This window comes from Taudactylus pleione, unplaced genomic scaffold, assembly GCF_031769625.1.
Source record: "Taudactylus pleione unplaced genomic scaffold, aTauple2 ptg000399l, whole genome shotgun sequence".
NCBI lineage: Eukaryota > Metazoa > Chordata > Amphibia > Anura > Myobatrachidae > Taudactylus > Taudactylus pleione.
Window position 1 is genome coordinate 4,582,541 of NW_028284801.1, and position 22,760 is coordinate 4,605,300.

General features: G+C 43.3%; 1 protein-coding gene across 7 annotated transcripts in view; it reads left to right on the forward strand.

Annotated features, from left to right (window-relative positions):
* The window catches only part of PTPRS (protein tyrosine phosphatase receptor type S), a 458,571-nt gene that overhangs the window by 270,497 nt on the left and 165,314 nt on the right, over positions 1 to 22,760 (forward strand). For 4 of the 7 annotated variants that reach the window (XM_088446483.1, XM_088446485.1, XM_088446484.1 and 1 more), the window contains 2 exons: positions 16,208 to 16,795; positions 17,367 to 17,464. In XM_088446483.1, the coding sequence (XP_088302609.1) occupies positions 16,208 to 16,795; positions 17,367 to 17,464 (686 nt within the window). The remainder of the gene's footprint in view (positions 1 to 16,207; positions 16,796 to 17,366; positions 17,465 to 22,760) is intronic. The other 3 variants (XM_088446487.1, XM_088446489.1, XM_088446486.1) reach the window with 2 other exon arrangements.

Below are 22,760 nucleotides of genomic sequence, written 5' to 3' on the forward strand. Positions count from 1 at the left end.
ATGTTTGCAGTATGTCAGGTACCCTTAAGTTTGCCGGCAAACCACTTCTACCAATTGTACCACCGGATTCATCATACAAGGACTGGTGCTAGTTATGGAAAATACAGGGAACCCCTACTCCTTTTGTCCCCTGTATTTCCACAACCAGACCTGCTCAGCTGACCCCTGTGCTGGTTCTTAAAATACAGGGGCCCCTAAGCATTTTTTTCCATGTATTTTAAGAACCAGGACAGGCTCTTCTGAGCCCGGGGCTGCTTGTGGGGAAGGGATGTATGTCTTTTTGTTTTTTACTGGTTTTTAACAACACAGAAGCCTTCATGGATCTTACTGATCTTGGAAGGCTTCTGTATAACTTGGACCTTTTAATGCTAGTCACATTAAAAAGTCAGAGTTTGCAGTGAAGAAAACTCACCGTGACTTGCATTATGTAATTGCCTCGAGCTCACAAGTTCACAGGCTATTACATTTGGTGAGTTTTGAGACAAACTTGGACCTTTACATATGCGAGAAGGTCCGAGTTTGTCTCATACAGAAAACTCAAACCCTATTACATATCGCCTATAATATTTATAAATTTAAATTGTAGATTTGGTAGAAAAGTGAAGTTGACAGATGCCAGTTTGATAGTTAGATGTGTGTGAACAGATTAATATTAGATTCTTTCTTCGGTAAAAAGTGTAGCAGTTTGTTAGACAAATTTAGAATTTGTTACAGGGAAGGAGGTAATACAAAGAATACTGACAAGAAATGGAACACAAGTAGAAGGGAGAATAGATCAGGAAGAATATGGAATAGTGCTTAATGTATTTACAAAGATATTGCACTTTACAAAAAACATTCCTCTATGCCAGGCTGGCACTACCTAATATATAATTGACCTTTCATCAAATTCTCTTGTGTACTACTGAAGATCTAAAATTTCAATTCTGGATAACTTTGTGACTTTATTCTAATTGGTATTCGCACCCGATTGGGTGGCAGTGGCATCTGCTCAGTTAAGTCCTGAAAATATCTATCTACGCCAATGCATCTTAAATTTTAACCCATCAAAGTGGGAAAGTTAAACATTCAGTTTTTGCACAGAACACTGAGACATTTTTAAGGTAACTGTGGTTGCCCAAGGTTGCAGACCTCCATCTCACATAGAGCAGAGACTCTATTTATGCAGGTGTGGATCAAACCAGTGCTGAAAAACAGTTGTTTAGGTCTCCACGGCGATTGGAAATTGTGCCCTGGTGACCAGAAGATTCTGCAGTACTTATTTGTGCTGATCCGCCTGTAATTTAATAGAATTTTCATTTGTGTCGCATGCTAAATGAGGTTCTACTGTGCTCATAGTATCCCCTTACTGTCCTTTAGAAACTGTGTTGTATTATCAGGGACCAGACTACATGGAAACTTACAGAATGGAGTGGGGATCACAAATTCATTCTGAAAGTAACTTGAATATCTGAAAAAGTGCTAGTTTGTCACTTTTTGTTGTTGGTGAGGAATTTGTGCTTCTCTCTTCCATACTATGACTGACGTTTAATATACAGTAACTGGACTCTTAACTGTTCAGTTAAGGGATGCAAATAGGTAATCCAATACTTCCAGTCACACTCAATTCCATCAGTGATTTAGTGCATATGGAGTGAAGAGTAATATTACCCACAAGCAGCAGATAAGCTTTTGACAAACTAGATTCCTAGCAAGAGGAGATCCCAACTGTATTTAGTTTTGTATTGCTCAGTAAAACTTCATTTTAAAATATGCACTTTTTACAGGAAGTAATATTGGAAGCTCCTTCCTATAACTAATGTGATCACCCTGATATCTGTCTTTCCTTACAGATGGCAGGATACAAGATTATTATAGGTATCATTTCAACACCCACATGTATATCCTGTATAAATAAAACCTTGTCCAAGTTTTTGTTTTGCATAGTATGGGCTGATCTGTTTAATTAGGAACAATATGTATTCTCTTTACTGGGTGGGTTTCACCCCGAAAAAGATCATTTGTTGCTAAAGCTTCAATACTGGTCTTCCTCATTACCTATACACATTCCCTCTTGAGCCCTTCATTCTTTCCAAAGAGATATGGGGTCTCTTATTGATATTACAAAAACCCTGAAATGAAAACAAACACTTTAATGGCAGCACAACATTTGTGAAATATTTACAGGCCCTTCCAGAGATGGGATTTTCCTGTTTGCACCCGGTACACACCTTCTCATACCTGTGGTCTCCTACACCCCGTCTCTCAGTAGGCCTCTATTGTTGTCTGTTACATTCTCATTGACTGTATAAAGATGATGTAACAGAAATGTTTAGCTTCAATCCCAGTAACCCCTTTTTTTGCATCATGTCATGTGCTCTATTTATATTTAATTACTGTATTATTGTTTTCACCTCTTAAGTTAATGGATTTGTAGGCCTATGGGGGAAAGTCTCTCTCCCAGATAAAATGTTTTGGCCATATGTTCAAATTAGACATTTTTTGAAGTGCGTTTCCTCTAATGTGACTTAAATGTCAAGCTTTGAATTTGTTACTGGTAATGGCCCTACACAGTAGTGTTTGATTTCTGTGTTGTGTATACTTTTTAACCTGTTTCCAACCATCTCTTTCATTAAGCATCCATACAAGATTTACTGGGATAAAGAGATTTATTTATTTATCATTGGTGGCATTGTATCATTTCTTGCCACAGCAATAAGAAATAACATTTTGTTGGCATTTAACGAAAAACTTATGCTGGTACAGCATTTCCGGTAAGAGCCTGTGCTAGCATAAAGTTTGGTGGTGATCGCCATTACTTTACTGCTGGGTTCTGACCCTGCTCCTGCACAGGATAGGATTGTGATAGAAGGGGGAAGGTGGCAGCATGGAGCCTACAGGGGAAGAATCGCAAGGTCCCACTCCAGCAATGCTCTCCCCCATAGGGACAGAATGGCTAATGCCATCTTCAGATAGCATTAGCTGTTGGGTCGAAGCTCAAAAAAGATAAGCTTTCGGCTTGGTAAATTGGCCAACACAGCAGTTCCTATTGAGAATAATTGGGACGGTAGTCTTCTACATTATTTAACTGAATGCTTTCAACTTATAGTCAGTTGTAGGGATATTAAAATAAAGTGCCTTAATCATGTGGAAACAGCTGTTTCTGCATGACTTTGGCTTGATACATATGCTTCCAATATAGAATTTGCCTATGATTCCTGGGATAAATTATGGGTCAATGCTCAAAAATCTTCAGTGTACTACTGTGAAATCAAATGTTACATTTGTTGTAAAATACACACAGAGACTTCACATGGTACTTGCTTAACCACAGTGGTGGTGTTCATCTGGCAGTGTTGGGTACAATAAGTCATAAATATGTGTTCTGCCCAAAGATTCAGGTATTTTGGGAAGCGACTCACTAATTTATACAGTTTTATTTGTAATTATATTTTTGTAAGTACATTTTTTACCCATTTGTGGTGTTTTGTACAATTTCTGTAACTGTTCGAATCATATTTTCAGTTACTTGCTGCTACATTTCTTAAATTTTTGCCCATTGAAACAATAGACAAGCTCACTCTTCCATGCTTTGTAAAAGCACGAGAAACGCGCATCAACCCGGGATTTTTGTCAATGTAAATGGATCCAACCGGGTCCTGGGATCCAACTCTGGTAGTTTGCAGGGTTGACCACGGGTGCATTGACTGACAGCAATTGACAGCTCTGCATCAGCGTATGAATACATATTTTATTCTTGTAGCAACCGCTGTGATCACAGTCTAGCTCAGCCATGACTCCAGCCCTGCTGTGTGAGGAGGCAGAGCCGTGGTGGTGTTTTGATGCCCAGTAGCTGCTGCGGCACTGCAGTGTAAAATTGTGGGTGCAGGATGGGCAGGGGCTGGCTGGCAACTTTTAGCCTGGGGGCAGACAAGTAAGTGGCCTGGATTTTATACCAGCGCATTGCAATGGGAAGGACACGTGAATATAACCTCTGTAGGTGTAGTTTGTCTAATGTGGGTGTGCTTTAAATAGCCAATGAAATAGTTAAATAGTAAAAAAAATTTATATGAAAGAGCTATAAACAAATACACCTACAAGCCCTACCTGATAAGACAAAGATCATTACAGTATAGTGACCCTTAGAAAATGCGCACAGCACTCTAGTGACCAATATACAATACAGGGACCATTCTCATGACCAATAAACAATGCGGGGACCATTACCGTGAATGATATTCAAAACAGAGACTATACTAGTCACTGATATGCAATATAGGTGACATTCTAGTGACCGGTATAGAATGCAGGGACCACTCACGTGACCAATATATAATGCAGGGATCATTCTAAAGAACGATATATAAAACAGGCACAATTCTAGTAATGTGTATATAATTGGTGCACGGTGTGCAGTGCACATGCCCACACCGCACAACCTGCACCCATTTAGTCTTTATACTTACCTGCCTGTTGTCTCTAGACTGCTCTGCAGCGCTGGGTCGGCTTCTACTCCCACCTGTGTCACAGAGTCCAATCAGTGTCCCTCCCCCTCCCATTAACAGCCCATAACACCATGATTGATGCATTCTCCCTGTCTGTAAGGCCTCACTCATGCTGGGAGAAAGGGAGAGTCTACAGCTATGGCCAAAAGTTTTGAAAATGACACAAGTATTGGTTTTCACAAAGTCTGCTGCTTCAGTGTTGTTAGACCTTTTTGTCAAATGTTACTATGGTATACTGAAGTAAAATGACAAGCATTTCATAAGTGTCAAAGGCTTTTATTGACAATTACATTAATTTTATGCAGAGAGTCAATATTTGCAGTGTTGACCCTTCTTTTTCACGACCTCTGCAATTCGCCCTGGCATGTTGTCAATCAACTTTTGGGCCACATACTAACTGATGGCCGCCCATTCTTGCCTAATCAATGCTTGGAGTTTGTCCACTCGTCTCTTGAGGATTGACCACAAATTCTCAATGGGATTAAGGTCTGGGGAGTTTCCTGGCCATGGACCCAAAGTTTCCATGTTTTGTTCCCCGAGCCACTTAGTTATCACTTTTGCCTTATGGCAAGTGCTCCATCATGCTGGAAAAGGCATTGTCCGTCACCAAACTGTTCTTGGATGGTTGGGAGAAGTTGCTTTTGGAGGTTGTTTTGGTACCATTCTTTATTCATGGCTGTGTTCTTAGGCAAAATTGTGAGTGAGCCCACTCCCTTGGCTGAGAAGCAACCCCACACATGAATGGTCTCAGGATGCTTTACTGTTGGCATGACACAGGACTGATGGTAGCGCTCACTTTTCCTTCTCCGTACAAGCATTTTTCCAGATGCCCCAAACAATCTGAAAGAGGATTCATCAGAGAAAATAACTTGACCCCAGTCCTCAGCAGTCCAATCCCAGTACCTTTGGCAGAATATCAGTCTGTCCTTGATGTTTTTCCTGGAGAGAAGTGGCTTCTTTGCTGCCCTTCTTGACACCAGGCCATCCTCCAAAAGTCTTCGCCTCACTGTGCGTGAAGATGCACTCACACCTGCCTGCTGCCATTCCTGAGCAAGGTCTGCACTGGTGGTGCCCCGATCCCGCAGCTGAATCAAATTTAGAAGACGGTCCTGGCACTTGCTGGACTTTCTTGGGCCCCCTGAAGCCTTCTTCACAACTATTGAACCTCTCTCCTTGAAGTTCTTGATCATCCGATAAATAGTTGATTTAGGTGCAATCTTACTAGAAGCAATATCCTTGCCTGTGAAGCCCTTTTTGTGCAAAGCAATGATGACTGCACGTGTTTCCTTGCAGATAACCATGGTTAACAAAGAAAGAACAATGATTTCAAGCTCCACCCTCCTTTTAAAGCTTCCAGTCTGTCATGCTGATTGAGTTAGAATAACAGAGTGATCTCCAGCCTTGTCCTCGTCAACACTCACATGTGTTAACGAGAGATACACTGACATGATGTCAGCTTGTCCTTGTGGCAGTGCTGAAATGCAGTGGAAATGTTTTGGGGATTAAGGACCTGATTCAGATCCGCTCGCTAGATGCGTTCGAAGACTAGATGCTTATGCAAATCTCGGGAAAGGCAAGTTATCGCACAGCAAGGCATTAGCACGCCCACTATGTCTTAGCATGCGATCGCATTGTGAATGCAGACACCCACCACCAGCCTATTCACAAGATGGCCACTTGCGCACGTCATCTCCAGGAAGTCTGTGTAACCATCGGTACGTCGAGTACCATCGGATATGATTGCAGCGCTTGTGGCTGACCATACCCTACCGCAAGCACTGCGAGTGATTGTGTAAAATTCAGCCTAGTGACATGTACTGTGACGCTGCCTCTTAATTATGCACACCTCTGAAACGGCGCTAAGATGTACCTCCACTCCCTTGTTTCTAACAGCCAGTCCCTGTCACCACCCACAAACGGCTTCTCCGGTCACTCATTCAACCGGGCTGTCTATGCGCAATTGAACGAACGCTTCCTAATCGCTCGCACTGGTTCGTGCACGCGCATTGCGATACGTACGCATGCGCAGAATGCAAACAATCGACTGGCTGCGTGCGAACACATCCTTGCGAGCGGGTCTGAATCAGGTCCTAAGTACATTGTCATGGCAAAGAGGGACTCTGCAATTAATTGCAATTCATCTGATAACTTTTCATGACATTCTGGAGTATATGCAAATTGCCATCATAAAAACACTGAAGCTGCAGACTTTGTGAAAACCAATACTTCATTCTCAGAACTTTTTACCATGGCTGTAAAACTACTTGCCACTATACAGATGTATTCAACAGTGTTTGAATACACTTGAAAAGTAGCAAATAGTTTACAGACTGTCCCTTACTCTCAACTTGAGCTCCCACAGACAGGGAGATCAGATTACACACTGGCACTGCAGAGAGCGCTAACACCAAGCTGCTCGGCTGTCACACACCCCGTAAGCTCCTATTAAGTTTTACAGCACCAAGTTGCCGAATCCCCTCCCCCCCCCCTCCCCTCGGCTTATGAGCACATGTGCACCCTACACACACCCTGACCCCACACTCCTTTTTGTCTGCAGCAGAATCACTTACCTGAGCATCTGCTGCTGACGGCTGCTGATCTCCTCTTTACAGCCAGCTCCTCTGCACATCAAATATGTGCGACATGACGTCACTTCCGCGCTTTGAGAGGAAGCAAGTGCCGAGCAGTGCATCGGAAAGCGGCTGCCCGGCTACCTATGGGGCTGCAGTGCAAAGTAAAAAAAGTGCCCAAAAACGACAGGGGAGGGTACAGGCCCCAGTGTCCCCCATGAATCCACCACTATTGCCCACAAATGCTGGACAGCTTTATTTTTACACTGCAATTTAGAGGTCAGTTCGGCACTCCGCTCTCAAATCTAAATCTCTCTGCACATTTTACATCTGCCCCACCTGCAGTGCAGCATGGTTTTACCAAGATGCACAGTTACTGGCTCTTTCTTACTAAAGCTGAATCATGCCCAGAGAACTAGAAAGCAAAGTTAGAAAAACAAGAGATGGAGCAGAAGCGGAAGTAGACTGGGTCAAGTGAGTGTTGATCACAGTGGGTAGGGAATGAAGTCCATTGAGAGAGAGCAAATTAGGAAGTAAGTGAAAGAAGTGCAGTTACAGCACAGAACAGGGATGTAAGTGGGAATGATGAAATCTCCTAATATTAGCGTGTCCTCTCTATCAAAGCACTCACGGTGTGTGACATCACATGTCACTAAGGGGTCACGCAGCCGCTCAGCGTTGCCAGATCCAGGCTAAGTCTGTCACTCTGTAGTGATTGTGACAGACTCAGTATCAGTGTATGGTGTATACTAAGTACCGGGTAGCCGGGAAATCACTGGGGCGGGCAGCAGGGAATCTGCGTGCCCACAAGGGATAGAACTGGCTGCGGGTGGCACCGCCGGGCGGCAACGGCGCCCCTGGCGAGTGCCATCATGGCCTATAGGAAGATACACTCCTGCCATTGTGACAGGAGTTCTTGTGGCATCCACCATGTGACAGATGGACAAACCTGAGAAATTGACTGATATGACTGGGAAACAAAGGAACAGAATTTGTAGACTTATAGACATTATTACACCCCAAAGGCAACAAGGGGGGGGGGGGGTATAAATTACCCATGCACCAATATGGCATAGCCATGTTCCCTTGAGGGTCAATTGATATCAGCAGTCGATCTGCAGATATATCTGTTAGGTGTGTACCCAGCTTAAGACAAAACTTGTTAATGATGTCAAACAGACATTAGTAAAATCTATATGCAAATGTAAACATAATCTCTCATTGTGAAATTCACTCAATAACTTGAGTGGCAAACAAAATAAGGAAACCCTGTAAGATCAATGATACATAAGGAAAAATAAAACAATTCTTGCAATCACATCTAATTTAAGATTGAGGTTCAAATGTAATAATGCATTTTCATTAGATCAAGCATTTATATACCATGGAAGCTCTTTGTAGAAGAAAATATAGTCCATTTTTTTCACCAATTCTCCGTTTCATCAAAGTCGTAGCTGATTTTGTTCGCTACAGTGAATATAGTTTTTTTTTCTTCACACAGGCTTATAAATCTGAATCATCTATACGGTAAATGTTCTTTCCTTTTAACTCTTTTAAACTGCTTTAGTTGAATTTTACTTTGCTTTTTGCTTCTGCCACTGTTTAATTATTTATGACCTACTGTGCTATCATGTTACATGTTTTTAATAGCTACTTTATACTGGTGTTATTGTTTTGCGTAATTTTGTATACTCTCCCTGTTACTGATTAGAATCTGATTTTTGAGATTATGTATTTGTATCAAATTTTTTACACAAAGATATTAAGTAATGACCCTCTACATCGGCTACATGCTTGATCCAATGAGTATTCATTACTGCATTAGAACCACAATCTTGTTCTACACTAGGTTTGATTGCAATAATTGTTTGTTTTTAAGTTTATATATCTTTGATCTGACAGTGGACCTCATTCAGAGCCGGACGCTATTTGCGCTCGCTCGTTCAGAAAAAAGGGCTGGCTATTCAAATGAACCGTTCGCTCTTTGCGGTCTGTTGACGCCTCTAGGTCTGAACGAGCGAACCAAACATGCGGTCGTTTTTTGGAAAACTACGCCCCCTGGCCGCTCACATCCTACGTCCACTATTTATTAGATTAATCGAGTACATCGACCAGCGTATGAACTGCTCGCTATTCTTGTGGTTGGATTTTCCTACCGCAATCTTGCGAGCAGTTCTGACTATAAAATAACCCAGTGACGTGGTCAATGACGCTGCTGTATTAATTATGCACACCCATAAAACGCCCGTTTTGACCTTTAAGCACGTCTGCGTTCGGATCTCCACTCCCCGTTTTCAAGAAACCTTCCCCTGTTACCACCCACATAAGCCTCCTCCTGTCACTCAAAATAGCAGGCATTCGCTATTTAGCGAACAAACGATTTTCGGCCGCACTGACCGGTTCGCGCATGCGTATTATGATCCGTATGCATGCGCAGTTGTGCAAACATTGCTCGGAACGAACGAGCGACCGCTTACAGGCGGCTCTGAATCAGGCCCAGTGTGTACTATTTGTTTCTTTTTGCCCCCCTTTATATCTATTTTTAACTAATTACTTTGGAAACTTTACAATTAGTGATCACATGTTTAAATTGGTCTCATTTGCATGCTGAATTTGAATGTTGAACTCTAAAATTAGTCTAGTGGGTTTTTTCACATTTCCATCTTAGAAAGCACATTAAGGTCAATAGAGGAGCTATGTCCCCAATAAATAGCTGTATGTGTTATTATGTTGCTCTCATTAATAAAGGGTTCATTGATCGTACTTAATGCAGTTGTATTCTGCCACCGGTCTGAGTGTAGCAAAAATGACCTGGCGCACTAGGATGGGAGGGAGGTCAATTGTGTGCAAAAAGTGACGCAAATAAAGAAACCTAAAATAACAGCATTTGTCAATAGAACACCAGAAGCATTCCAGGCTACACATAAACTATTTACTACCTAATTATAATTTAATCCTCAAAATCAACATGAATCTGAAAAACAATATGATGGTGTTGAAGCCACTGTTTATTCATGGCGTAATTACAGTTAAAGATATCCAAGGTTTTAGAATGAATGAGACATGTATATATTTAAACTATCAATAAATAAGCGTATTGATTTGTACATTTTCATCCAAGCAATAGTGAAATAAAACATTGCAGGAAATAAAATGAAGTGAGAGATTATAAAGTGGAGATGTTGCCCATAGCAACCAATCAGATTCTAGCTATAATCTTCTAGAACATGGGTCTTCAACCCATGGGCTGCGGGCCACAGGTGACCCGTGGAGCTGTTCCCCGTGGCCTGCTGATGGTTAGTGTTGTGCGGACCGCAGTGAGTGCAGTCAGCACTACACAGAAACAAACGCCAGGTAGTGCACTCGTACTAGCCAGCGGCGGTGTGTTTGGTTTAGCAGCCAATGAGAGTCAGACAGACTCTCATTGGCTTCTACGCCAACTGCAGGAGCCGGGCTCACCTTTCCGGCTCACGCAGTGGGTGATGGGAGAGACGGCTTAACGTCTCTCCCATAGTGCAGAGCGAGCCGGGGGGACGTCGGACAGAGGAGCGGACAGCGGCAGGCGTGGGTATTCAGGTAAGTGTTTCTTTTTTTTTGGTGTGTCTTTGTCCTATATATGTAAGGGGCACTGTATAGGGGTGGGGGGACCACTACTGGGGCCACTGCCTAGGGGGGACCCCTACTGGGGGTGCAATATAAGGGGCACTACTGGGATCACTGCATAGGGGAGACTTCTACTGGGGGAACTGCATGGGGGGACTAATACTGGGGGCACTGCATAGGGGGCACTATATAAGGGGCACTGCATGGGGGCTACTACTGGGGGCACTATATAAGGGGCACTGCATGGGGGCTACTACTGGGGGCACTATATAAGGGGCACTGCATGGGGGCTACTACTGGGGGCACTATATAAGGGGCACTGCATGGGGGGACTACTACTGGGGGCACTGCATAATGGGGACCACTACTGGGGCGACTGCATAGGGGGGACCACTACTGGGGGCACTGTATAGGGAGAAACTACTACTGGGGGCATTATATAAGAAGAACGGCATAGGGGGGACTACTACTGGGGGGGCACTGCAGAGAGAGGCAGGTATGGGACATAATTGTTTGACGATGGTGGCAACTATCTGACATAATTAATGGAGGATAAGGCAAAGTTATGGGCCATAATTCTTATTGTGGGAGGAGAGGGCTGTGCTGGGACCTAATTAAAATTGTAGGAAGGTGCAGTTATGGGATATAATTGTGTGAGGAGAGGACAGAGTCTAAATACTGCTGTATTGCTTAGTGGCCCTCGGGCTTTGTTGAATTTTTTTAATGTGGCCCACTCTGACATAAAGGTTGAAGACCCCTGTTCTAGAAGGTGCTAGTTAAATGTTAAGTAGAATCTGATTGGTTGCTGTGGGCAATATCTCCAATTCTAGATGGCGATGTTCCTATTATAACTTATGGGCTTAATAAGGTAACAGCTGTATTTTTCAGTCTAATATTCATTATAGACTATTTTATATATGTTGGGTCTGTTCACTTATAGATTTTATTGCTTTTAGCAGAATGCACCAGAATCAGAGCCAGATTTACACTTCATGGGGCCCCAGGCAAGTCACTGGTCTGGGGCCCCCCACCCGTCCCTACAATAAAAAATAAATAAATAGAAAATTTACATAAACTAATGATATTCTGCAAGGAATAAAGCATTTTTTTTATTTATTTTAATATGCTGAAAAAAACAGGTATTGTGGCGATACAAGTACCACCATAATACTTGTGCTATTAATAAGGGAAAGCTTCACTGGCAAAAACTGGCATATTTTACTCCCGTCAGGGTTTTCCCCAGCGGCAGCAGCATTGCATACATGTACTGCATCACCATGGGACTGCAAAAGTACAGTTCCATTCACTTTATTTCACTAATAGTCTGTTTTTCATCCAGCTTTCATGCTACTTTATACGGTCATGCACCTGTCAATGACCATTTGCAGCTTATGATGAATGCTTCTTCTCTCTAGGTTCTTTGATGTAAGATTTCTTCTTTTATACTGGCAACCAAGCTCTCTTTCAAAGTGCTTTGTCCAACAAAGTTCTTCGTCTCCCCTAACAACACTCGCACACAACATAATTTCTTCCGGAGCTGGATGATATGGAAACAAATCAGTATTAGCCTAATGGCAGTTGCAATGAGTTGAAGTAAGGTTTGCTAGTTATAGTAAGGACCAGTAACAGATTCAGGGAGAGATGTATGAAGAGGTGCTTTTCAGTTGGTAACTGTATGGCCCTGCTTCACCCATTATCGAGGCGCAGCAGGGCCAATTACCCACTGCATGTATTAAAAAAAACTTTTACCAAAGAGGGGAGGGTGTTAACTCACCTCTCTGGCAAATCACACTCTCCTTTCGCTTGCAGTGAATCTGCGCATGTGCTGGCCAGATATCCCCAGCGGCACACGCGCTATTATTGAGGGAAAAAAGTGTTGTGTTTTTTTAAACAGTCACTGGCTGTATATTCTGACAGCTGCCGAAATCGATAGCTGCAATTGTCATAACACTCGGTGCCAAGGACCATTCGTATATTGCCACACCAGTTTGGCGCCCTATCTAGAGATAGCGATGCCGATAATGACAGTCGCAATGCAGGGAAGTGTTAACTGCAGCATATAATGTGCGCAGTTACCAAAATGACACATAGCACCCCTTCATGCATCTCTCTCTCAATTTGATTTTCCAGATCTAGGGGAAATATTAGGATATTGATTTGAAAGTATTTTTTGACAATTTGATTTTATAAGCAAGCTGTAAACCATAAGTTACATTTTGTCATCTTGTCTAAAAACTGCATAGAATTGTTATCTTGCTTATTTCCTTGGATTCAGCAAAAAAAAATAAAAGAAGTAACATTTATTTTTAAAATGTTTTCTATGAGTTTATTTTTAATGAGGGTAAACTGAATCTTGGCACAATTTCCGGTGACTTAACGTTCACAGGCATATCACATTGGCTGCGCTGCACAGCCAATGGACAGATATGTCTGCAGACATATCTGTCCATCGGCAGGTGTGAGGGGCAGTCTGCAGACCGCCTGTACACACACAGCGGCAGCCACGGGGAGGGGAGCAGGGCACACCCCCCACCCACCGGGACACGCCTTTGGACGCCGGGACTTGCTGCAGCATGCAGATGATGGTTGTTCACTGTGTATGAACGACCATCATCTGCAGATATATCTGCAGATCACTCGATGTGCAGATATATCACTTAGGTGTGTACCCACCATTAGACTGAACTGTGAGATCGATTGCTGTCTTGAATTGGATTTTGTGGTTTACATAAAAGAAAATAGAAAACTGTGGATTCTTGGTTATAGGTGTACTGTTTATTATAGTGGTACAATAATGCCATCTCGAAAGAGAGAGAATCTGTCCAAGATTCCCACCAGAACAGATATCCACGTGAGTGAAGCTGCTGGCAAACGCTGATTAGTAATAAAAGTAAATTCTGTTTGTTCACATATTTTATGATTGACGGCCACCAGCACTGGTTTTTCCTATCACATGGATCATAAATAATTTGATTTGGTTCTGGACCACCAACCCATGGTACCACTGCAAGTGCCCCCAATTTGGGAACCACAACTGTAATTGTTTCAGATTTAGAATGTGTAGCAAACCTATTTTACGTCAATAAGTTGTATTAAGGAGTTTTCATAAACAAAAACATTAAAAAAATTAAGGGGTGAGGGATACAGAAAGTAAAAAAAAAGGGGAGAGGGAAGGATGCTAAGGTAAATAGCAAAAAGCGAACACCCATAGACAAATTGAAACAGAAATACAATATATAGGTATAGTTATACAGAGTATAAAAAAGGCCCATATTTATATGAACACAAAAGTCGAAATACAGCTGAGAAACTAAAAGACCCAAATCTGGCATCTTGCTTTGTCAACACCAGTAAACCTGGACTGGAGGTAATAGGTGTGCTGAAATGCCTAGGAGTGCGAATGCCATCCCCTTTGGTAATGTAGAAATACAATGACAGCCATTTCATAAGAGGAGAATTTCAGAGATCACTTCAAACTAAATAGGAGGTGATTTCTCTAATTGAGCCAGAACAGCTCTTGCTGCGATTTAAAATTTGTCCTGTCAAATAGCATTCATTTTTGGGAAACAAGAGATTACAGCAGTTTAACAAAGCAAGAACTGGATCTAGGTGAAAAAGAGATCCCTCTTCCGAGCATTGTCGCCAACAGTATTTCAACTAGGTAGACCAATTTGAGTGGGTAAGATATAGTCGATGTACAGTAGCAGTTTAAAATGCATCCCGTTGTGGTTAGTACGTCTAGATATACAAAATGAGTTACTGTAAATACTTTCCCATGTAAGGGGGTGAAGGTACGCTGTAAATCAGCTTTGCAACGTATTTGAACTGCAGACTTGTCAGGATGTATAGGTAGTGTATATGGGTACCAGAAGGTAATATCCCTCCTATAGGATTGTAAGGTTAGTTTACTCAAAAGCAGTGACAGAGCCCTATGCAATTTACACACGACACAAAACTAATGGGTAATTTGCAGGCATTGATAATGGGCTGTAGTGGGGATACCATAGGTTGATTGTAGGATATCATTAAGAGTGGATACGCCCTCTGGAATCTATGTATTTAGGTACATCTAAGGGTTTATGTAATTTAGCACCTTAAGGGATACATTTCTAGAAGGTTGTCCCCAGTCCGCTCTAGTTTTGTCCCATACCCGTAGAGCATCCTTAATAGCCAAAAGACAAAATTTAGGCAGGAGACGGGCCACGCTCAGGAGCTATAGTTCATCTGCAATGGGAAATCCTTCTAAAGTAGTAAGTTCTAGGGGCTTGAACCGAGAGGGCAGGAACCAGTTTTTGAGTTCTGTAAGAATACATGATGATTGATATAGCGGGCAGATCAGGGAGCTAAGTTCACCTAACTTCCTTTGCAAAGTATCTTATGGTTCGCTAATCAGGGAAGCTTGTTCTTCCAAAAATAGGAAACCTAGTTTTCTAAACAACTAAATAGCGGGAAACAATTGTCCTAAACAGATACATTAATTTTAGGAGTAATGTCATTTTGAAGGCAGCTATTTGGCCTAGCCACTAGGTCTCCTAGGAACCATCAAGTGTTAATGAGTGTGGATGAATGTACAAGCATCGGGGGTAGATTAACTTCAAAAACATCTTTGATTTGAGTTGGAGTTGTTGAAAACCTATTTTGTGGTCTTCTCTATCCAGGATCCAATACTAAGAGGTTTAATGGCAAGTCCTGTGCAGATACTCTTTGTCTGTATATTAATTTTGCCTTTCTAGTAATGTAATCACTTTGAAATAACTTCTTTTTTTTTTACAAATTTATAAAAGTAAGGGGTAAAGAAGGGAAACAGGTGGAGGGAACAAGATACTAAACAGGGTATTTATAACAAACAGGTTTATACTATAAAATGCAATAATGAGGAGGCTAAATAATATGAAATTCACATCATAGAGCAATGTAATTGCTTCTCATCAGAGTGGGAATTTTCTTCTTTAACAGTACTTGTTAGGACTTCTCCTTCTGACCTTTCAGTGTGCAACATTGAACATTAACATCCACAGTCATGGAGACCTTTATTAAACCTCACATCAGGCGATTATAATATTGAATGGAACCGTTTATTTTATTGCAGTTCTTTATTCAAATATGCCAACATGTTTGCATTTACAATTTTACATACTGCTCACATTTACTAAACATCCATTGGATAAAGTGGATCGTGTCTTCAGAGTAATGGGGATGCAATTGGTGGTGGTTGTTTTTTTTGTTTGGTTGTGAATTGTGTAATCCTATGAGTAAAATTATAATCAGGCCAGTGACACTGAAGCGTAAATTCAATAAGACAAACGAGCTTAGTGGTGAGCAAACAAAATAAACAGAGCATCCTCAACTGACGACTAAAAAAGTTTGACAATGATATGTTGATATTTCTGGTTTTCTTTCTATGGTACAAAAATTAGTTATAATGAGCAGTCAGCCGAAAAGTTGGTAAAATACGTTTTGATTTTGAATGCTGTATATGTAGCATCATTAGTTAACCTTTTATGATGGAATGTGATATATATACGTTCAGTAGTTTTCTTTTTCTTACAGTTTCAGGAAAACCTGACCTTTCTGTGCATCAGACATCAGAGAGCAGCCTACTTATACAATGGGAACCACCAAGTAAGTCAGTTGGACAAGTCCTAGGTTACCGCCTACAGTTTGGGCGTCTTGATGCTAAAGTTCTTTCAACTTTAGAGTTTGGAGCTCAAGAAAAGAAATTCACAGCCAGCAATATCCACAAGGGTGCAAAGTACATTTTTAAAATGGCGGTCAAAAGCCGGGCGGGCTTCAGTGAGGAAACTGTTGAAGAGTTCATCATACCAGAGGAAGCGCCTAAAGGTTATCCTCAATTAGTTGACCCTGGCAATATCACTTCTGTGTCTATCCAGCTAAACTGGCTGCCTCCTGTTCTGGCTGAACAGAATGGTATGATCACCAAGTATACTGTAGTATATTGGGTAGCCGACTCTCCAGAAAATATGCTGGAAATAGACCTATCATCTTCTGAAAGTTCTTACTTGCTGAGCAACCTGAAGCCTAATACTGTTTATGAAGTCAAAATACGTGCACACACCAGTAAAGGTCCTGGGCCTTACAGTCCAAGTGTTCAGTACCGCACTTATCTCCTAAATCAAGGTAGGCTTTATCAGTCTTCATTTCTTGGCATTTTCTTTTGGTTCTTGAAAGCAAGCCGCTAAACAGCATCACTCGAATCCCTCTGATAAAGTGTGAATATAATGAATGGGATGGTACATTCTATCTTTATGTCATTTGTTTTACTAATAATTGAGTGAATCTGAAGATATTTTCAGGTAAGTGATTTTTCCCTTTCTTAAAGTTTAGTTAAGACACCTCATGAATTTCTGGGTTCACCAATGACATCACAGGTGGGAAAGCCTTCTGTATCATCTTTCTCTCAGTGTCTGCTTTGGAAAATGCTTCTTTTCATCATTCATGCTTAGATAGTTCAGTCTTTCTCCATTGTGGCTTTATGCATTTTACTGTGCCATAATTGCATTTCCAGTTTCGGAGTCATAAAGCAAAGTGTGGGGTCTGAAAGAATAATTGCTGCAATTTAAAAGAACACACATTTCCCCAATAATATTCTCTTACACTCCAATTGAAAATACTGATTCTAAAAGGGAGTTTTGTACTTGAATAATTTAGCATTCTGGCCTTCTCCTCTCTTTTCTTCGCTGTTTTCCAGTATTACCAAAAAATTTCAAGGTCAAGATGGTCACAAAGACTTCAGTTCTTCTGAGTTGGGAATTTCCAGAAAACTACAATTCAGTAGTGCCTTATAAGGTAGGAGGAACAGGTTTAATACTATTATTTTTAGTAAGCCTTATCACAGTTTTCACTCTACGGTAGGCACTCCTTACAAGGCCCTTCATGATAAAGAATGCCCCATTAGTTTTTGTTGTTTTGTTTGTGTGTACTAAATAAACGCCACTTGAATCCACTCTATCATAGTAGTAAGTTAGTGTAGCTAACCACACATTGCGGCTTTTAACTCTCAGCATCGATATGAATTATTAGAATGTGTGTGTGGTTTTTTTTTTTCTCTATTTTGCAATTTGATTTTTAAAAGCAATCATGGTTTGTATTGTTGCATATATCTACTTATTTCACCATTTAATCTGTGAGTATAAGGATAAGATACTTGGTTGAATTAGCAGCTAGATAAAATAAATGTTTTCGTAATAGTGGCTAGGAAAAGTATTCAACCCTTTTGATGTTTTTCAATAACCAAAATTGATTAATTCTGGAATTCTTACCACTGATCAACAAAAAAGTGAATTGTGTTTCTTACATGTACACAAAATGGATGTTAAATGAAATGATAGAAAATGTTATTGAAAAGAACCAATGAAGGGAAGCATGCAAGATAGTAATTTGTAACATTCCTCGAGCACTGTCATGTCCTCAATACAGATATAGAGAGTGTATGGCACATGAATTTGCCTAGGACAGGCCGTCCTTAATAACTGAGCATTTAAGTGAGAAGGATACCAGTTCCGTGACAAAGATGGAAGCATCTGCCCATGGGACACCAGCAGCTTTGACACTTAACAAATCTGCATTTAAAGAAAAAGACTGTAAACTATGGCCCTCATTCAGAGCCGTACGCTCTGAGCAGAGCGCACGCTCTGAATGAGGGCCGGGCTCCATTTTCATGGAGCGTCCTCCTGGACGCTCGTATAGCTGTGGGTCACCACCCACAGGCTATACGAGCGTGCATTGTGATGGTCGCGATGGTCGAGACCATCGTGACCATCGAATTTGCGAGCCGGAGCCTGCGGTTGAGGTTTTCAACCGCAAGCTCCGGAGTGATTTTGGCTCTATCAGAGCCAAAATCACTCCCACTGACATCACTAGTGATGTCAGTGGGCCGGCTTCTGACGGGAGGCGTTCCCTTAGGAACGCCCCCGTCAGGGAGGCACGCCCCCGGCACGCCCACCAAAGGGGGCGTGCTGTCAATCAACATTGACAGCACGCCCCCTTTGATCGGACACAACGAGCGAAGGACTTTCCTTCGCTCGTCGCGTCTGGCGCATGCGCACGACGGAGCTCCCTCCGTCGTGCGCATGCTCAGTCCATAACATCGACCCACTTGCGAGCGGACAGCCGCTCGCGAGTGGGTCTGAATCAGGCCCTATATCTCTTGGGACGGCTCAGTAGCACCAAGCGTCTCACACCGTAATGCGTTTAGATGCTAGCTGTATGAGCACACATCTGTATCACCAGCATTTACTACAAAGCATGTGGGAGATACCAAGTGGAGGAAGATACCATGGTGTCAAAAAACCAAGATTGTTCTGTTTGCTTAAGCTAACGGTAACACTGCACACCATCTCAAGAATGCTACTCTAGCATTAAGGATAGTAGTAGGAGTATAAATCTATGGGGATACATTTCTGCTTCAGCTACTGTAAAACTTAAATAGAGGGTAGAAATGCATAGTGCAAAATATAGACAAATCCTAGAGCGAAAATTGCTGCAAGAGACCTGCAACTTTGGAAATGATTAATATTGTAGCTGGTGTTCGAAGGATTATGAGACCATACAAACTGTTGAATGATCAGATAATCCTTTATTTAAAAGTATGGATGAATTCATTATAGGGCAATTTTGACTAGTCACCACATGTAGGTCAGATGTCTGCACTGGATTTATGAAGGAGAGTTGTATACCCTCACATACAGATGTGGACAGATTTGTTGGTACCCTTAAAGAAAGTTTCATTCCTTCTGAAAAGTGATGAAAAGAAAAGATATTGTCTCATGTATACCTGCATGCCTTTGGGATGTCATAAAATAGACATCAGTGTCTGATCGCACCATCTGACGCATTTGAGCGATAGTGGTTTCCATGGAGGAAGAACCAGGAGGGCTCCTCTTTTGAAAAAATAACATAAAGCCAGACTGGAATGTTAATATGCAAATTGACAAGCCATAATGCTTCTGGAGGAATGTCTTTTGGACAGATGTCAGAACTGAAGCTTTTTGCCAAGTCACATAAGCTCTATGGGCCTGATTCAGCAGTGGACGGAGTTGCTAGGGCAGCAGCTGCAGTAGCACTAATATGGTAATGCAGCAGGAGGTGTCATGCCCCCTGAGTGCATTACGTTCTCATTTTCCAGCTTTAGTTTCTGAATCCGTGCTGCACGCACTGCCGATGCTCAAGTAGTTGAACAATTCTTTACAACTGTGCATGTGCAAACATTTCTAAAAAGTCCTACAATGCATATAGAGCATATGCACAAAGTCACTGTTGTGACTGGCACAGATGGTATCAGAATTGTTATGGAAAAATGATGGGCGTTCCTGGGCGGTGACTGTGAGGTGAAATGAGTGCAAAAATGATCCATTCAGTGGGCGTGTTATGGGAGTGTCACGGGCGCGGCGATGAAAGGTGCTGCAAACACAGAGCCACAGGAATAGGAGGCCATGGTCAGTCACAGAAACTCAACCTGCCATAGGGCTGGTGCATGTTTTATGGTACGATCGATGGTGGCACATAGGGACGCATCAATCGATATTGCTGCGAGCACGCTTAAAAGTGGGCATCTCAGACCTTATACATTTGGCCACATGGATGTATGCAAGTGAAAGTATTTATAGCAGTATTTGCCTAAAGTCGCAGACTGGTTACCATCAATATACGCTGCTGGGCAAACGTTTGCGTGCGACTCTAGATCAGGTCCTTAGTCTCTATGATGTGTGCACAGTGTGATGAAAAATGAGTTTGCACAGCAATTACAATTATTACAACAATATGCATACAGTAAACAGAAAGTAAGTCACATATATTACCGATAATGTATCTGGTTCTGGGAACTGAGCTCAGGCTACAGCATAACTCATATATGTTTATAGTTTCATTTATTGACCTATCTTCTTATTTTATAATAAAAAGTAATTTGGTTGGTTTAACCTCTCTCACTGCATACCAAAATCCACATGATGTATGTAAAGCTACAAAAGTAAATATCTTGGAGTGACTATCAAGGATTAGGCACCTCAGTTTAGTTTGGTGCCCGGCCGGAGTCGGGTGCACCTGTCGGAGTGGGGGCTAGAAGAGCCCCTGAAGCTTTCTCCTATGCAGCTGTGGCTGCACATCTGGATGGACAGTCAGTCCTGACGTCCATGCTGTCTTCCCTACACCCCCGCCGGTACCAGAACGCCGGTACCGATCCGGGGATGCCGGTGAGCATCTGGGGTCACAGCTAGCGGTGACCCCAGATGTTCCGGACCATGGCCGGATTTAAGGGGGACAAAGGTAAGCAGCGGGGTCCCGCGGTGGGTCCCCGCTGATCACATGGTCCTGAGTCCCCAGGCAGGGGGCTCCCTGGGGACTGGCTGCAGCGTGGAGCCAGGCGACCAACCTGCGCTTCCACTACCCCCTGGGACAGCGGACCGCAGCAGGGCGGTAGCGCTGCGGCGTCCCAGGGGTTAAATGCATGCCAGGGGAGCGCGCCTTCCCTGTCACACAGCCCTCTCTGCACGCTGCCGACTGGTCCTGTGGCAGCGCTCCTCCCCCAGGCCAGCCTCCTCTCTGCTCCTCGGCGGCCATCTTCTTCTGGACGCATGGTGAACGCTGCTGGAAGCGCTGGACGGAAGCATCGTGGTCTGGGTCCCCCCGCATACCTCTCCTCCGCTGTGGTCAGGTCTGTGTATGCAGCGCTGTGTCCTACCAGGCCCTGTGTCTGCGTAGTTGAGTGATCAGCGCTGTTAGTGCAGGAATTGATTTTCTTTGCATTGTATGTGACTGTGCTAGCGCTGCTGCCTGTAACTTTTCTTCTAAACTGTCAGCTTTATTCTGTCCCTGTTCTTTCTGCTAAGCCCTTGCGGTGCGGTGCTGCAGGGTGGTCTCTCGCCTATTTACTATATAATTGGTGAGAGGGGTCACATACTTGGTGCCATCATGTCTGAAAGTGATTTTCCTCTCCGGCTACAATGTACTACATGTAAAGTACCGTTAGCGGAGGGGGAGGGTAGCGCGGAGGGCCTTTGCCGGTAGTGTTTGTCCATGGCGCGGCCGCTTACGGTTACAGCACCGGTACAGGAGCCGCCCTGGGCTTGTTTTGCTCAGGCGCTTACAGCCTTAGTGGGCCAGTTAGCTCCGCAGCCCGCGTTTACACCGATGGGTTTGTCCCAGCAGTCAGTGGTGTCGTCACCCATACAGGGTTTCCCACGACAATTGGTGGTACCCCACAGTCTCCCTATTTCCCCGCTCCCGGTTTCTCAGGAGCCAGCGTGGGTTAACTCCCTGACGAGTTCTGTACAGCACTTGTCGGATGTGTTGCAAGGGGAGTCTGTGATGCGGCCGCATAAACGGCCGGTGGCGTCTCTGTCGCCTTGGTGATTGAGGACGAAGTTCCCCCAGCGGCTAAATCTAAGTATGCCTTTTTCAAAGATGTGAAGGGCGATGCCACAGTCTTTCCTCTTTCGGGTCAGTTGGTGGACCATTTAGAGGAGGCGTGGAAACAACCTGGCAAAAGATACCAGCCGCAGAGACGCCTGGCGGTGGCTTATCCGTTCATGGATAATTATTTTGCAAAGTGGGAATCCCCTCCACAGGTGGATTCTCACGAGACCCGTCTTGTCCGTAGTGCCACATTGCCGATGCCATCCATGTCCTCCCTTAAGGATGCTACGGACCGCAAGGTGGAGATCTGCCTGAAGTCCGCTTATTCCCTTGCGGGGGGGGCAGCACGGCCAGCTATGGCCATTTGCTGGGTTGCCAGAGCGATGGAGCGCTGGGCGGATTCATTAGAGGCTTCTTTTGATTCCGACTGTCCGGCCGAACAGGCGGAGTTGATTGGCAATCTCCGTGATTCGGCCACTTATATCAACGAGGCGGCTCTGGTGTCTAGAATTTCTTCAGCAGCGGTGGCTGCTCGTCGCACCTTGTGGCTGCGATCCTGGAAGGCGGACGCAGATTCCAAAAAGGGTCTGGAGGCGTTACAGTTTACCGGAGAATTTCTCTTCGGTCCGGATCTGGATAAGATTGTGGCCACGCTGGCGGCAGCCAAATCGGCTTGTCTCCCGTCGGCCGCTGCTCCTTCTGGTTTTGGACCATCGTCCTTTCGGTCATC